The 17,206-nt window shown below is 42.0% G+C and overlaps 1 protein-coding gene across 3 annotated transcripts in view; it reads left to right on the top strand.

Annotated features, from left to right (window-relative positions):
- Nucleotides 1-17,206, top strand: part of SHC4 (SHC adaptor protein 4) — a 51,707-nt gene that overhangs the window by 26,776 nt on the left and 7,725 nt on the right. For all 3 annotated transcript variants that reach the window (XM_035131330.3, XM_088656573.1, XM_088656572.1), the window contains exons 3-9: nt 4,914-4,977; nt 7,170-7,289; nt 8,835-8,888; nt 9,760-9,811; nt 12,896-13,022; nt 14,976-15,153; nt 16,893-16,953. In XM_035131330.3, coding sequence (XP_034987221.3) covers nt 4,914-4,977; nt 7,170-7,289; nt 8,835-8,888; nt 9,760-9,811; nt 12,896-13,022; nt 14,976-15,153; nt 16,893-16,953 — 656 coding nt within the window. The remainder of the gene's footprint in view (nt 1-4,913; nt 4,978-7,169; nt 7,290-8,834; nt 8,889-9,759; nt 9,812-12,895; nt 13,023-14,975; nt 15,154-16,892; nt 16,954-17,206) is intronic.

Below are 17,206 nucleotides of genomic sequence, written 5' to 3'. Positions count from 1 at the left end.
AGCTTACATTTCTAAGCCTGTAGTTCCTGAAGCCATAAGGGCTAGAAATGGCACAACAGCCCTATAAAATATGCCAGTATTACCTCAATATCACAGAAAGGAGAGAGGGAGAGGGAGAGAGAAAGAAAGAAAGAAAGAGAGGGGCTTCTTAGTGAGAGGAGAGATTTGAACCCAATACTGCCTAGTTCATGGTTCAGTCTTTACGTTAGGTCTCTTGAGATGGCCAAAATTCTTGCATGGGGGTAAAGATTTTGGGCTATTCAGCAAAGCCTTTTCCACTGGACAATATAAATAATGGGGACCACTTGGTAACAAACTTTGACCTCCCACTGGGGGGGGGGAATTACTGGAGTGGGTAGCTGTTTCTAAAGTCCTGCTATTTTTTCCACTTTCAAGAATGAGAACCCTTGTTATTGTATTTGCTTTGGACTTATTCATTCTACCCAGAGGGTCTTGGGCAAAGCAGCTGAGCATTCATTTATTGCCAAATTCCAGTCTGCCCCTCATCCCCCCCCCCCAATTTCATTCATCTCAGTGTGCTTTCCTTACATAAGAGGCCAGTCTGTTTTATTCACTGTTGGGCCCTTGTATATGCTTGGAAGGAAAGTTCTTGCATCCGTATAAAGGCCAATTTAGTAGCTAGGAACTTGGCAAGAACTTTTTCTCTGGTTAATTGTTTGCGAGAAGGGAGTTGAAATGAATTTAAAATAATAATCAATAATTTACTTATATCCTGCTGTCCTGCTGCAAGGGCTGAGAATGGCATACAGAACATAACAAAATAAAATCATACTATACAATCAATAAAAAATGCATGTAAAACAGTTTCTAAGAGCAATATCAAAATGCAATCAGCTCTTAAAGCAAAGAAAAACACAAACATAGCAGCAGCAGCAGCAAAGTTAAAAGTTCTTATACAGTACAGTATATTAAATCTGCTACAAGCAACAATAGAGCCAAACATTATAACAGTCCACTGAAAGAAAAGTGTATTCAGTTTCTGGTAAAAGACAGTGAGGGAGCCTGGTGAATATCATTTTGCAGGACAGTACAATGTCATGACAGCATCACCAAGAACGCTCTGGTGGAATCTATACAAATATTTTAAAAAAACAAAAAACCTTTCCCCAATTTTATATGTATTGGTCATTGAAACTCTGGCCAATGTAAATGGTGAAGATGGAAATATAAAAGGAATAAGCAATAAAGGAAAAGAGAAAATGAGCTTATTTGCAGATCATACCTTGCTAACAATTGAAAATCCGTTGGAAAATATGCAGGTAATAGAGACACATTTGAAAAAAATGGAGAAATAACAGGGTTGCCAATCAATTGGTCCAAATCAGAGATGATGATATTTAACTACCATGAAGATGAAAAACAATTTTTTTTGAAGGAAATAAAAATAGACATAAAATTAAGAAATATAATAAAGTACTTGGGTGGCGCTGTTGGTTAAACCACAGAGTCTAGGGCTTGCTGATCAGAAGGTTGGCGGTTCGAATCCCCGCAACGGGGTAAGATCCCGTTGCTCGGTCCCAGCTCCTGCCAACCTAGCAGTTCTAAAGTACATCAAAGTGCAAGTAGATAAATAGGTACCGCTCCAGCGGGAAGGTAAACTGTGTTTCCGTGCGCTGCCCTGGTTTGCCAGAAGTGGCTTTGTCTGGAAGCTGTATGCCGGCTCCCTCAGCCAATAACACGAGATGAGCGCCACAACCCCAGAGTCGTCTGCGACTGGACCTAACGCTCAGGGGTCCCTTTACCTTTACCTTTTTACTTTGGCATAAATATAACAATAAATTTAGAACAAGAGACTTTTAACAAATTAAAGAAGGAAGTTAAGGAAAAGCTGGATGAATATAAGAAAAAAGTTTTCATCCTTTTTTAAAAAAACAACACATTGAATTTTTCATCAGGCTCACCATCGCCATCTTGTGCCACATTGTATATTGCACTTAAAACACACTTAAAACTTTTTATTTGCAGTTGTATACCTGAGTCCTCTGTTTATTGTGCTCACAAGCAGGGGGTTGGACTAGATGACCCTTGAGGTCCCTTCCAACTCTACAATTTTATGCCAAATCTCCCAAGATAGCACAAAAAGCAGGGCCTCTGACATTTATCCTAATTCCTGGACAAACCTATGTGGGAACAATTAGTCCTCTAGGTTACCCGTTCCTAGCTGCTGAGGGCTTTAAAGGCTAGAGCAGGCACCCCCAAACTGCGGCCCTCCAGATGTTTTGGCCTACAATAATCCCCCCCCCAAAAGACAACTTTGGGGTAAAATCCAAAAAAAAGCTCAACAACTCCAATCCTAAAAAAGGTCAACACTCATGTTCACTTCATCAAATCCGGCACTCTTTGAAAAAAGTTTGGGCACCCCTGATCTACTGCAAATTACTCAGAGATCTACCAAGATACTCCAAACTGGATTGCAAGGAAAGCTATTCCACTCAAACACTCACCCTTTGGATTCATGGAGTCAGTGGCCTTTGGCAAAGCTAACTCCTTTTCTCCTTGCATAACTATAATGAGGATAATTAAATGGTACATCGCATGCCAAAACAGAGATTCTGACTGATCTTATATCAGTGGTTTCGTTGTTGAACCATGGCGGCATCGGGAAGGGGAACGCAGCATGTCATTTGACTGTATGGTGTGTAATTTGTCTGTCTTTGATGTAGGTCATTAAGCGTGCAAGTGCTTTATTAGCCATCTGCTTCCCTCCCCTCCCTTCCCCCATCTGGGCACAGAATCTTTAAAAGAGACATTCACTTAAATTTGGTTGGAAAGGAAATCTTATTAGAAGTTTAGGGTGTCCCCCTCCCCCACTTTCTTTTTTTAAAAAAATAGTATTTTATTGATTTTCCAAAAAAAGATATACAAAGCACTAAAGACAGAAAATAGAAAAAAGAAAAACAATACAAAAACAAATACATATAACGCATTAAATCTTATCTCACCTCACATTGTATATTGGGACCTCCTCGGGTTCCCCTCCCTGTGGTTCTTAAATACATTTATAATTAGCAAATTCTTTATCAGATTATTCACCTTGTAAAAAATTCTTCTTTTCCCTTTAAAATATCATATTCACATATTCCACAGTTTGTTTACAGCTTAATATCTAGTCTAAAAAATTACTTTAGCATATTTTTTTAAATACAATTTAAAATCTTTCCATTCTTCCTCCATCGCTTCCTCTCCCTGGTTGCGGATTCTTCCGGTCATCTCCGCCAGTTCCATAAATTCAATCATCTTCATCTGCCAATCATCAATCGTTGGTAGTGTTTGTAGTTTCCAGTTCTTAGCAATCAGTAGTCTTGCACCCCCTCCCCCACTTTCTACCCTGCCTTGCCAACAAATGTTTAAGGCAGCTTGAAATCAATCACATTTTCAAAATATTCACAGCAACCCTGCAAAGTTGGCTATACAGATAGATTGTGGTTTGTTCTCTATGCTATCTGTCAAGCTGCCCGATTAAACAAAGATTGGAGGCTGGAGATCCTGCAACCAGCTCTACCATGCTTGCTACAGTGGCACCTCGGTTTATGAACACAATTGGTTCCGGAAGTCTATTCATAAACTAAACAACCATGGTTTTGTGAAAAGTAATATGCGGTGAAATCCACCCCAAACTGGAAGTATTTTCATAGAATCATAGAACTGTAGAGTCAGAAGGGTCTCAACCCCCTGCAATGCAGGAATCTCAGCTAGATCATACATGACAGGTGGCCATCCAACCTCTGCTTAAAAAGGAGAGTCCAGCACCTCTCGTGTCCAGTGTCAAACAGCTCTTACTGTCAGAAAGTTCTTCCTGTTGTTTAGTTGAATTCTCCTTTCTTTGTAACTTGAATCCATTTGTTTGGGTCCTAGCCTCCAGAGCAGGAGAAAACAAGCCTATTCCATCCTCCATATGATAGCCCTTTAAGATATTTGAAGATGGCTATTAGCCGCCCTGAGCCCGGTTTTTGACTGGGGAGGGCGGGGTATAAATAAAAATTTATTATTATTATTATTATTATTATTATTATTATTATTATTATTATTATATCTCCTCTCAGTCTCCTTTTTACCAGTCTAAACATACCCAGCTCCTTCAATCATTCCTCATAAGGCTTGGTCTCCCAACCCTTGGTCATCTTGGTCACTCTCCTCTGCATACATTCCAGCTTGTCAATATCCTTCTTAAATTATGGTGCCCAGAACTGGACAAAGTATTCCAGGAGCAAGGAAATGGATGCTTACCCCTTTCTTCGGGTGGGTGGCTGTTGCTACAAATCATACATTTATGTATTTATTTTTTCATAAAATGTATATGCCGCTTGATTGCAGAAAAAAATCTCAGTGGCTTTTCTAACAAGGAGTGAAATCCCCAGAATTACAACAAAGGTAGAGCTATGTAGCTTTGATTTAGAGCTATGTAGCTTTGATTTTTATATGATAAGCAAAGACAGAGTACAAAGTAAACACACAACTGCTTTAACACCATGCTGCGTCACTACAAAAGAGTAACCAGTTTAGGAGAGAATAAAGTTCGCACAGTGGAGTGGAGGAATTTGTTTTAACGTTTTTTGGCAAGTCTTGGACCAGCTGTCTTCCTTGTTTCCTTACCCCTTACTGCAGCTCCTGGTTGCTTGCAAGAGGTAGGGGGCAAGCTCAATGGCTGCAGCGACTAGTTTCTTTAGCACTAGCACCTGGGGCAAATGTCCCACACGCCTAAAGGCCGGCCAGCCATACTTACAAGTTACTAACAGTTATTTTCTGGATGGGTGGTTGTGCTGAAGCAAAAAAAAAAGGGGGGGGACTTAAATATTGAAAATAAGTATTCTCTGTCTGAAGCTGAAGCTAAGGCTGCATAAATAAACCACATTGCTCAATCAACTGCCTGTGCTATTTCTTCTTTCTCAAAGGGAAGCAATAAGTCGGCTGTGTGAAGCTGTACCAGGAACACAAGGAGGCGTAAAAAAGAGGAAGGTAAATATGAAACTCCTGGAAATTTACCGTTTACTAGTATTTGCTTGTTTTAATATATTTAAATTGAGCAGGCATCGAGCAATCAGACCCAGGCTAATCCCAAAGCAGCAGCATTTCTAAAGCAACAGCAATAGTCCCAAAGGCGTAAGACTCCTCCTACTTGCTGCTTTCAAAAGCTAAGAGTGGTTTATTATTTTCCTAGCCAATTCCAACTCCCTCTTAGGCAAGTGGATGTGTACATTCCAGCAACGAGGAATAGTTGCTATCAGTGAAATACATATTGTTTTTACATGCTGTGCTGCATACAAACCTAGAGAGAAAGGGCCATTTTATTTATATTTCTTTATTTATTTTACTGTACAAGCAAACACTTAAATCTTGCGTAACAATGGCTGTAACTGTACGAACATATCTGTGCTTCTAATGAGATAGGTAATTAATCAAGGAAGATCCACAATGAAGGTAAACCATCTTGATCAACAGTGCTTGCATTTACTTTAAAGTGCCTTTTATTTGATAAGCAGCCACTAGCAATGCTGAAATATTTCACCAGCATATTATTTATTTATTTATTTATTTATTTATTTATTTATTTATTTATACCCCGCCCATCTGGCTGGGTTTCCCCAGCCACTCTGGGCGGCTTCCAAAAGAAATATTAAAATACAATAATTTATTCAACATTAAAAGCTTCCCTAAACAGGGCTGCCTTCAGATGTCCTCTAAAAGTCTGGTAGTTGTTTTTCTCTTTGACATCTGGTGGGAGGGCGTTCCACAGAGCTGGTGCCACTACCGAGAAGGCCCTCTGCCTGGTTCCCTGTAACTTGACTTCTCGCAGCGAGGGAACCGCCAGAAGGCCCTTGGCACTGGACCTCAGTGTCCAGTCAGAACGATGGAGGTGGACATGCTCCTTCAGGTATACTGGACTGTTATGTACTGAGCTGAATCCTAGAACAATAGGATTCAGAATCAGCAGTCGGATTGGTCAGCAGGAGCTACCCAATCCAACTCCAGGTGGAAGTGAATCCGCAACCTGATTGGCCTGCAGGAGTAGCCAATCAGGCGGCTGGTAGAAGTGAATCTGCAACCTGATTGGCCTGTAGATGGACCGAGGCCAGGCATCCTTGTAGAGTGAAGGAAAAAAAGGAGAGTAGCACACAGCCTGTGTTTCTGGTACTAAACTGAAAGCTGACATTGAACATGATGCTTTATGGGGGGGGGGGGGAGAAGAGAGAAGGTATCTTCATCCCCTTCCCCTACACACCTGTGGTGCAAACCCTGTGTAACTGCCATTGGCAACCAAATTCAATGTTAATACTATAAATATCAGTGATGACTACATTGGGACTGGGTCACTTTGGCTATCCTATGTGTCCTTACTGCAGATGGAGGAGGTTTGTTTGCTCAGCTATCCAGACCTCCCCAGGTAGCTTGGGCCCCAAAAAGAAGTCATCCTCAGCTCTCTCCTCCAACTCTATGGTAATCATCTCTTCCATCTTTCACAAACACCCCGGTAGTATTTGTAGCTCAGCTACCTCTAAAGTAAGTGTGGAGAATCTGTCGCCCTCCAGGTGTTGTAGGTAGGACTGCAGCTGCCATCAGCCCCAGCCAGCATAGCCAATGGTCAGCAATGATGGAAGTTGTAGTCCAACAACATCTAGAGGTTCCCCACCTCTGTTGCCAAGGAAGGGCAGAACTCTAATTTGCTTCATCTTTATATTTGCATCTTGTCCTTTCCTTCATCTGTTGAGCTGGCCTCAGTAGCCCCTACTGCAGTTGAATATGCCAGCACTACACAGGTTGTGTTTGGCTTTGTAGGGAGGGGGCCACAATACCTTCCATATTGTTGTGCCTTCCCAGCTTGTCCCTGGGTCCCATTGAGCCCCTATGTTACAGGCGGCTAGAAATTCTGTTTTCGCCACACTGGAATCACAACATTTTAAGTACATAAAGTCCCCCTTTCCATGTACCATAAACAGCATAGTTGCTACTTGCTACCACCTTCATCGCTGCTGTCATGCTGGTTGGGATCCTTGTAAGTTCCCGCAGTTGTTCCTTTAATGATATGTCTTGGATCTCCCAGGGGCCCTGGTGTTATAATAAAGACGTAGTAATAATTAATTCATTTCATTTCTCCTTGGTTACTAGTGAAATGTGAAGACTAACGGATAGGCATTTTGTTGTCTTTTTAGCCTCCAGCTAAATTTTTATCTCCAGTGCTTGGTAAAAGTAACCTTCAGTTTTCTGGCATGAATACGAAACTGACCATCTCAACAAGCAGCCTCATTCTACTGAACATTGAGACCCAGCAGGTAGGCTGGCATGTTATTTTACATTGGGGTGGGGAACTTCCGGGCCTCAATATATCCGTGGGCCACATCCCCTCCGCAAGCCACAGCCCTCCTATTTCATGCCCTCCTTGAATGTTTTCACATGGCTGGAATTTGCCCTTGAGCTATAATTATGCCTCTGAATTACTGGTTGGAAGACAGAGGCGTTTGTGTGGTTGAAACTGGCCTACTATTGCTTAGCCCCCAGTCGTGCTACAGTTCCCAGCACCCATAACAAACCACAGTTTCCAGGATTCTTCTGAGGGGGAGGCATGTGCTTTAAGTGTATGGTTTGTGTATACAGACAATGTAACTTAGCCTGTAACTAAGCCTAAATGTGTATTAACTAAAATGACTGTAGATTGCTTCTTTGTTTGTCCTGCCCCCATTTTCCACTACTTCCACTATTGTATATTCCTTTGTGTAGAATTTTAGTTTGTAAGCTGCTTGGGGCAAGGACCCATCCTCTTAAGCTCTCTAAAACATAGCTGCCAAGTTTTCCCTTTTCTCACGAGGAAGCCTATTCAGCATAAGGGAATTTCCCTTAAAAAAAGGGATAACTTGGCAGCTATGCTCTAAAATGCCATGAACCCTGAGGGTGCTGCATCAATAAATTGCACTATTATTAATAGGCAATGCTTGTGAAGCATGTTGAACTCTTGAAAGTGCTATCCAAATTTATTCATGATTTATCATTTCCTAAAATTTACACACTGCTTGACTGAAGAAAAAAAACCTCAAAGCAGTTTACAAAAAGAATAAAACAATGAAATGATCTGACAAACTCCACAGCTATTTAAAACTTTAAAAAAAACAGCAATGAACTACAGACTGCTTACTTAAAACACACATTAGCATTCTACATATCTGGGTAGGTTCGCCTGAGCAAAAATATTTTTAGCAGGTGCAGGTGCCTGCCTTATATCAGTAAGCAGGGAGTTCCAAATGTTAAATATTCGTTGCTATCTTGCAGTAACATAGTGTAAGAGAGGCAGACAGGCATGGAAGCCTTAATCTCTCATAACCAGCCCACAGGCCTTAGGCCTTCTTGCACCTGTCCAGGTGAACAACATAATCCCACCACAGATTGCCACAGATTGGCCATCCATGATAGATACACTTTGCATACAGTTTCAACTTGTAATATACTCTACAATGTAACTCACTGGTGATTTCTAGCTGCGTAGCACCTTAGCATAATTAATTGTTTTTAATTACTCCTAATTCCTTCTTTGAATTGTTATAAAATGAAAAAAAATCCTTTCAGTAGCACCTTAGAGACCAACTCAGTTTGTCATTGGTATGAGCTTTCGTGTGCATGCACACTTCTTCAGATACATGACAAACTTAGTTGGTCTCTAAGGTGCTACTGGAAGGAATTTTTTTTACGACTACGGCAAACCAACACGGCTACCTACCTGTAACTTGAATTGTTATACTTACTGTTGTTCGTTTGAGATTGTGAGCCACTTGGGACACCATTTTATCAATAAACAGATGACGACAGTGATGTTGTGTTTTTTTCAGATTATTGCGAATCACCACATGCAGTCCATTTCATTTGCTTCTGGAGGTGATCCTGTAAGTACAAACTTCTGAACTTCAAGAACCTGTTATAACACACTGTCTGTCAGTTGTCTCATTTCATATGTGACCCGTTTCCAAGTTAAATTGTTCCCTGTCTTTCTGACTCTTCTCCGATTAGGAGAAAAGGCTCATTTTAAATGATAACTGAGGGATTTGTTTCATATGGAAAAGCTTGTAGTTTGCTTTTCCTTGACCATTAAAAACATAATACTTTGTTGTCACTCTGTTTTAGGCCATTTCCAGATGACTTGTTTATTATTCATCCTGATTTGTTTGTGAGGAGATTAGACTATGTTGGCTATTTAACGAGCGTTCATTCTGATTTTTATTTATTTATTTTTTTGCTGGGAGGTTAGATGATGTTGCATCAAAGCAAATGTTATCCTACACTTTCCAGTGCATTTTCCCATCACCTTTGTTATTTAAAAAAGCCTAATTTCTTGAAGAAATAAGGTTTGTTGAGCAAGGCCTACTGACCAACTATACCAACCTGATTTTTGTCTCTATTGAATCCTGCCTGAAAACAGCAACAGTCTGGAAGTGTCCTTAAGTACCGTATATTCTGGTGTATAAGACGACTGGGCGTATAAGACGACCCCCAACTTTTCCAGTTAAAATATAGAGTTTGGGATATACTCGCCGTATAAGAAATACGACCCGGCGTATAAGACGACCCCCGACTTTTAAGAAGATTTTCCTGGGTTAAAAGGTAGTCTTATACGCAGGAATATACAGTACTGTATCCCTGCTTTCTTGTAAAGTGTGTGTGTGTGTGGGGGGGAAGTCTGCTGTAAAATAGAATGACCACATTGTAGTGGCTTAAGCTCATTAAATAAGATTTCCTTTTTGGCTTTGTGTGTTTTAGGATACAACAGACTATGTCGCCTATGTTGCTAAAGACCCCGTTAATCAAAGAGGTAGGTGCAATCATTTCAGTAACACTGCACATATAAAAGATAATAATTTCCATTCACTTTCCATGTACTTCAAAATGTTGCCATGAGACGACCATACTTTGGAGGGAGAGCCAGATACAAATGCTAGAATGGAAATGATATATAATAAAAAGGTAAAGGACCTCCGGACGGTTAAGTCAAGTCAAAGGCGACTATGGGGTTGTGATGCTCATCTCACTTTGAAGCCAATGGATCCAGTGTTTGTCCACAGACAGCTTTCCGGGTCATGTGGCCAGCAGGACTAAACCGCTTCTGGCGCAAGGGGACACCGTGACGGAAACCAGAGTGCACGGAAACTCCATTTACCTTCCTGACGCGGCGGTACCTGTTTATCTACTTTCGCTGGTGTGCTTTTGAACTGCTAGGTTGGCAGGAGCTGAGACAGAGCAACGGGAGCTCACTCTGTCATGGGGGTTCGAACCGCCGACCTTCAAGTCAGCAAGCCCAAGACGCTCAGTGGTTTTAGACCACAGCACCACCTGCGTCCCAGTATATAATAAAGACATGCTAGTTTGGGGGCAACCAATGACTTTAAAGTTTTGCGATAACTTTAAACAGTAATTTAACACTGTTGTGGCAAAATGGCAGGACTCTTTGGGCAATCTCACACATGATGCTTGGTGATGAGGAAAGACCCCTTCCTCAGAACCAGGCAAGGCATGCCCATGCTGCCACTACGTCAGGAGCATGCAATCATGAGGCAACAGGAAAGTGGCTGGGGAGGTGAGGGAAGAGGAGTTGTGGTCTGCAGCCCATCTCAGGCAACATGTTTACTGGTTACACTGCTTACTGCTTTTCCTGATGAAAATCCTTCCTTGCCTGCCAAGTTCTATTTTCCCAGAAGGCAAGCTGCCTTCCACCCTACGGCAAATAGCAGTTGAGGCAATTTTAACTAGGTAAATGTGGGATGGGGAGAGTTAACCCCCTCTCCCCACACTGCAGTTCCAGTCTGGATCAGGCCCTCTTGGAGCAGATTTATTTTGTTTTTTGTTTAGTTAAAGATATGGAAATGTAAGCAAACATTTCGCATATCATTTAGTTAAGTCAAGTTTTTATTCTACCACATACAATGGCTTTCAAATAGGTGAACCTTTGGTGGAAAATGGGGTGTATAAGATTTTTTTGTGTGAAAACTTTTCCTCCTACCATTGTACAAGAAATCCCAGGGTCCATTAGTGGATAGGGAAAGTCAAAAACATCCAAGAAGAGAATCGTTGGCTTTATTCTTTGATAGCTTTCTTATCAGAGTGGTCTCAAAGTGCCATCTGATGGCTAAGATGGGGAAATGTGGCTAGTTGATACCATAATGCTGTTATACAGATTTGGAATATTTTGTTCAGTTCTGGTCACTTCACATCAAAAAGTGATATTGTAGAGTTGGAAAGGGTTCAGAAAAGGACAACCGAAATGATCAAGGGGATGGAATGACCCCCCCCCCCCCAAAGGAAGAAAGTTTGAGTGTTTTGGATGGCTTTAAAAGAAAATTAGACAAATTCATGGAAGATAAGGCCATCAATGACTGTTAGCTTTGATGGCTATGTTCTGCCTCCATGGTCAGGGGCAGTAATTCCTCTGAAATCCAGTTTCTGGAAACCTCATGAGGGAAGAATGTTCTAGTACTCAGGTCCTGCTTGCAAGTTTTCCGCAGGCATCTGGTCAGCCCCTGTGAGAACATGATGCTGGACTAGATGAACCATTGGCCTGATCCAGCAGGCTCTTCTTATATTGTTATTTATGTTCCTGGAAATATTTTTTTTAAAGAGTCATTAGCGAGGCAACAGAAAATATAATAATGTGACTATGCAAATCAATGTTTACATTTGAAACTGCAGTACTCTCTAAATCAGTGGTCCTCAACCTTGGGCCTCCAGATGTTTTGAGACTACAATTCCCATCATCCCTGACCACTAGTCCTGCTAGCTAGGGATCATGGGAGTTGTAGGCCAAAAACATCTGGAGGCCCAAGGTCGAGGACCACTGCTCTAAATGACTCCAGTGATTCCAAATATATCAGAATACCTCCTGTCCTAAAGGAAAGCTAAAAGAATTAACAGTGCAATTTTATGCAAGTTAACTCAGAAGTCACTCTGTATTCAGTGGTGCTAACTTCCAGATGAGTGTGCACAGCATTGTGGCTTAAATCTTGAACATGGTGGAATTTACTCCTAAAAGTCTGAAGTAACAATTAAAACCCTTATCTCCCTAAAAGTATTCTCCAGTATGCCTCCGGAGCCAATGTCTGTACTTGGCCCGAGGAAAGATGAACTATGAAATTCAAGGAAACCACTGCCTCAAAAAATTAAGCAAGCTCTAAAGAGCAAGGGAATGCTGGTGGAAGGGATGCAGGTGGTGCTGTGGGTTAAACCACAGAGCCTAGGGCTTGCCGTTCAGAAGGTCGGCGGTTCGAATCCCCGTGACGGGGTAAGCTCCTGTTGTTCGGTCCCAGTTCCTGCCAACCTAGCAGTTCGAAAGCAGGTCAAAGTGCAAGTAGATAAGTAGGTGCCGCTCCAGCGGGAAGGTAAAAAGCGTTTCCGTGTGCTGCTCTGGTTCGCCAGAAGCGGCTTTGTCATGCTGGCCACATAATCTGGAAGCTGTACGCCGGCTCCCTCAGCCAATAATGTGAGATGAGCGCCGCAACCCCAGAGTCGGGCACGACTGGACCTAATGGTCAGGGGTCCCTTTACCTTTACCTAAAGAGCAAACAGATACTATACCAGCAGAGAATGATGTTTGCAATTGCCAGCTGATTAGTCCAAGCTCCACTTCCATCTGCTGCCATTTTGTTAGTGGCTCCACCTCTGCACTGCCATTTTGTAATTGGTAGGCTTCAAGAAATTTCAACCCTGTCAACAAATCCCCGTTGGAAAGTTTGAGAACTTAGGTTATATATGATTCCTTTGCTGTTCTACTCTGGAAACTGTTCTAACCTTCACTTCGATGGAATTTTTACCTGCACAGCACTCTTGATAGTCAGACTCATAAACCTTTTAATATATGACAACAATTTATTTGTTTTCCACAACTTTTCTCTGTGTTTTTTTTAAGCCTGCCATATACTGGAATGTCCCAGCAGAATAGCCCAGGAAGTCATAAATACCATAGGGCAAGCTTTTGAGCTCCGTTTCAAACAGTACTTGAAGAATCCTTCCACTTTGATTGCTTCCAATGAAAGGTCAGCATGGTGCTGGGAAATAATGTGAATATACAGACTGTTTGCATGCCGATTTCAAGGTCCTTGCACTGTATCTCTTTCTCTCTGCATCTCTACTGTCCCATACTTTGTCATTCACCAAGAGAGCATTATGTCAGGGCTGGGAACGCTCAGGCCTGGGAGCCACATAAGGCCGTCCTCATTACCTGGCCCCAGGACACACTGCTTCCTTTAACTGAGTTGCAGTCCTAAAGGTAACCTAAAATAAAATCCCACTGAAAATAAAACTCCAAGGAAAAATCACAAATAGACTGTAAATTGTGCAGAAGAGCACACAGCTTAGTGGCAGAGTTCATGCTCAGTGTGCGGGTTCTAGGTTTGTGCAGGTTCTAGGTTCAAGCCCCACATACTCCTGGTAATAGGATGTCCAGCAGTGCTGCTTTGAAAGACCCCAGTCTGCAGACCTGATGCCAGTCACAGAAGCTAATACTGTGTTTGTTGGATTAGTGGTCTGGCTCTGTATAAGGCAGCATTTGCCAAAGTGGTGCCCTTCGCATGTTTGGGACTATTACCATCATGTTGGCTGGGGCTGATGGGAATTGTAGTCCAAAATATCTGGAGGACAACAGCTTGAGAAAGGCTGGCAGTATAAGGCATGACTTATGAATAATCTGAGTGCTCCACACTTATAGGTGAACAGATGTTAACTGTTATCCATCTATTGCTCTGCAAATGCAATGGCTGCTTTTCCAGCCACGGTGAATTATACAATTAAATTCTTGAATTATATGGTCCTAACCAGACTACTTGAAATCTGTCTCTTTCCTGTTCCCGGCCATTTATAAAATTATGTTCTCATTATAAATTAAAAAGCAGGATTCAAGATTAGCTGCGTTACATTTTTACAGAAAAGACACAGCAAAGGGTTTTGGGGGGGGGGCAGTATCCAAACGGAAGATTTTTCAGATTTCTTTGCTGCAACTATGATGTAATCCATTAATATTTTGCTACAGTTCCAACTGCAGCAAAATGTTACATTTATTTATTTATGGTATTTATCTGCCACTTTCAGAAGGACCTCACAAAGCAGTTTATAAAAGATTGTTTAAAACTTTGATTTTAAAAAATCTTGCCATTACATTGAAAGACATGAATGGGGAACCATTGTCATCTTAAGGGCCACTTTCACTTCTGGGCAACCTTCTAAGGGCCACATGCCAGTCGTGGGAGGGGCAATGGATGCAAAAAAAATTCTTGTACAGTAAGCTACAGACATTGACACAAACCTCTCTACCCTCCATCAGGACAAAAAGAGGCATTATCAGAATTCAAGAACCTATTTTCACTAGTGAAAAGCAGGTTGAGTGAAGGGTGTGGTCAGAGTGGGGATTTTGAGGACTAGAGAGAGAGGCATGGTGGGCCATATTTGGCTTCCAGACCTGAGCTACCCCACTCCTTTTGAAAGACAATACAATGTCAGCTCCACCACAGAAAAGGCCCACTTAGAAGCTCTACATTCTCAATTTAAAATTGCCGTATAGACCTGACTGAACTTTAAGAAAAGCCTGGGGAGTCACACCCTCTGTGCCATCATCTCAGACCACTGGGTGAGTGAGCATAACAGGGGCTTTTGGGTGGTGGTTTCAGATGTTTGGAATAACTTTCCTATGAAGATCCCACGAAGCTATGACATATATCTGTCATCACATAAAAACGTTTCCTTTTGGGGAGTTCTTTGGTGTTTAATTTTATGGCTGCCTGGCTTCTTTGTTTTAGATGTATTTCTTGCCTTTGATTATGTTGTGAAGCCATTCTGGGAGTTCCATTAGCAGAAGAGTAGAATCTATATAATAAATACATTGTCAATGCATTCACTGGTTGATTTAATTTAATGTAGTTTGAAACTACTTGTATCTCACATTTGAGACACATTTGAAAGTTGTGCATTTTGTAATGTTGATTAATTTTGAACAGAGAAGTGGTTAATCTTGGTGGATCCACGTGGAATATTCAGGATAAGGAAGATCATGAATACTATAATGAAATCCCAGGGAAAGAACCTCCTGCAGGTGGACTATTAGATGCCAGGCTGAAGGCGCCCGCAGAACAAAGAACTAAGTGCCCTATGCACTATGAACAGCAATATTGTCCAGTAAGTGTGTTTATTATTGATAGGACATTATTATTATTTAACATTATTTAGCCTTCTTGATCGCCAGTTACTCAGAGTTTTCCAGGCAGCTTACAACACACTGAAAACATACATATAGATGCGTAATACAGTACCATAAAAACAGAACAAGCAACTCCTGAAACAGCCAAAGGAAGCTTGGCAGCACACTAACAATAATGACATCATTTCAGTCTATCACATTCCTGGGGGGAAATGTAAGTATTCCCCTGGTGCTGAAAATATGTCAATGATGGTACCAGGTGGACCATACTGGGGAGAGTATTCTGCAGATGGGGAACGACAACTGAAAAGGCCTTGCACTGAAAAGGCCTTGCAACATGCCTTGCACTGAAATTCGACTGTATGAGAAGAGATTTCTTTAATTCCCTAGAAATAACTAGAACAGACTTTCCCAAGCTGGTGTCCCCCAAATGTTTTGGCCTATAGCTTCTCATTATCTCTGGCCATTGACCATGCTGGCCAGGGCTGATGGGAGTTGCAGTTCAACAAGTTGGGGAAGGCTGGACTATGTCAAGAGTGACATTTGGGCTAAGCCAGGCATCCCCAAACTTCGTCCCTCCAGATGTTTTGGTCTACAATTCCCATCTTCCCTGACCACTGGTCCTGTTAGCTAGAGATCATGGGAGTTGTAGGCCAAAACATCTGGAGGGCCGCAGTTTGGGGATGCCTGGGCTAGGCAAGACAGGTAAGCTGTGAGACATTGCTCAGATAGATAGTTTTGGCAGAGATGGGACTTGGGAGGCTGTCTGAGGCTCAAGAGTCAACCTAGACAAGGAGAAATGCAGGTGTCGCAGTCCATATCATCTGGAGGGCGCCAGGTTGGAGAAGTCTGGGCCGGAGTCTCAAGCCAAGAAAGCAGCAACCGGGGGGGGGGGGCTTCTAGAACAAGCCAGCAAAGATAGAAATGTCAGACCCTTCATATTTATACCTTGCTTGGCCAACCCAGAAGCCAGTGGTGGAGCTACATTTTGGGGCTCCTGAAGCTTGAACTGTCATGGGGCCACCTTCACAACCAGCCACAAGGTCTGGATAACCACTGTTGCCTTCTTTAGTGGGGTTGTTCCATGACAGATCACCACACCTTTACATCATCTGTGCTGCTGACTGTCATACTTTAGGATTGTTGAAATATACACAACAACAAAAAGTCAGTTTTAGTCCTGCCTTTCCAACTGGGTCTCCTAGACCCAACGTGTTTAAGCAATGTGGACTGAAGTTGCTTCTGGGGCCTCTCTAGGATTAGGATAGGGGCCCTGAAGCTTAAGCTTCATTAGCTTCGTAGTAGATCCAACTGTTGCACTGTCTGAAGAAGTACTTTCTTTCATCTTTCTTGGATCTTCCAGCAGTCAGCTGCTTTGAATGAGACTTTTTCTACACCGTGCATAACTTTACAAACCTTCCTCGAGTCTTCCCTGACCTTTTCCCCTAAACTAAAAAGCCCCAAATGTTATATCTTTTCCTCATAAGGGAGTTGTTTCAACCACTTGATCAAATTGGACACCCTTTACTGAGCCTTTTCCAGCTTTTGCTGTGAGCACAGCACCAAGGATAGGTGACATGTAATTTGTTAGGCAAAGCTATTTGATCCAGATATGTGTTTTTTTTTTTATCCAAATGAGCTTCATAGGATTTGATTTGACTGGACATTTTTAAAAAAGCAATGAACCCCCTATATGATTAATTCCTGCCTCTTTCAGACTGGGAGCCCCAAATCCACAAATATTTATGAAAACTGCCCAGAGGAGAACAAGGCAGTAGGTAAGTAACCTGTGGGTTCCTAAGACTTAAGTCACATACTGCCCTCTTCATGGGGAAATGGAATATGTAGAATCAAGCTCCGTTCTGCCTGTGGTCAAGCCTGCCTCTGCCTCTTCTTTCCCTTTGCTAAGGGTGTTTCAGAATTCCATTAGAAACAGGGGTGGAAATTGCCACAATTCACATGTTTGTCTGAGGTCAGATAATGCAAGCAAATACGAGACATGATTCTTTGGGGGAAGTAATGAGCTTTTAA

This window comes from Zootoca vivipara, chromosome 13 (assembly GCF_965207765.1).
Source record: "Zootoca vivipara chromosome 13, rZooViv2.hap1.1, whole genome shotgun sequence".
Taxonomy (NCBI): domain Eukaryota; kingdom Metazoa; phylum Chordata; class Lepidosauria; order Squamata; family Lacertidae; genus Zootoca; species Zootoca vivipara.
The sequence above is the reverse complement of the archived record's forward strand: the minus strand, read 5'-3'. Positions and strand labels throughout refer to the sequence as shown.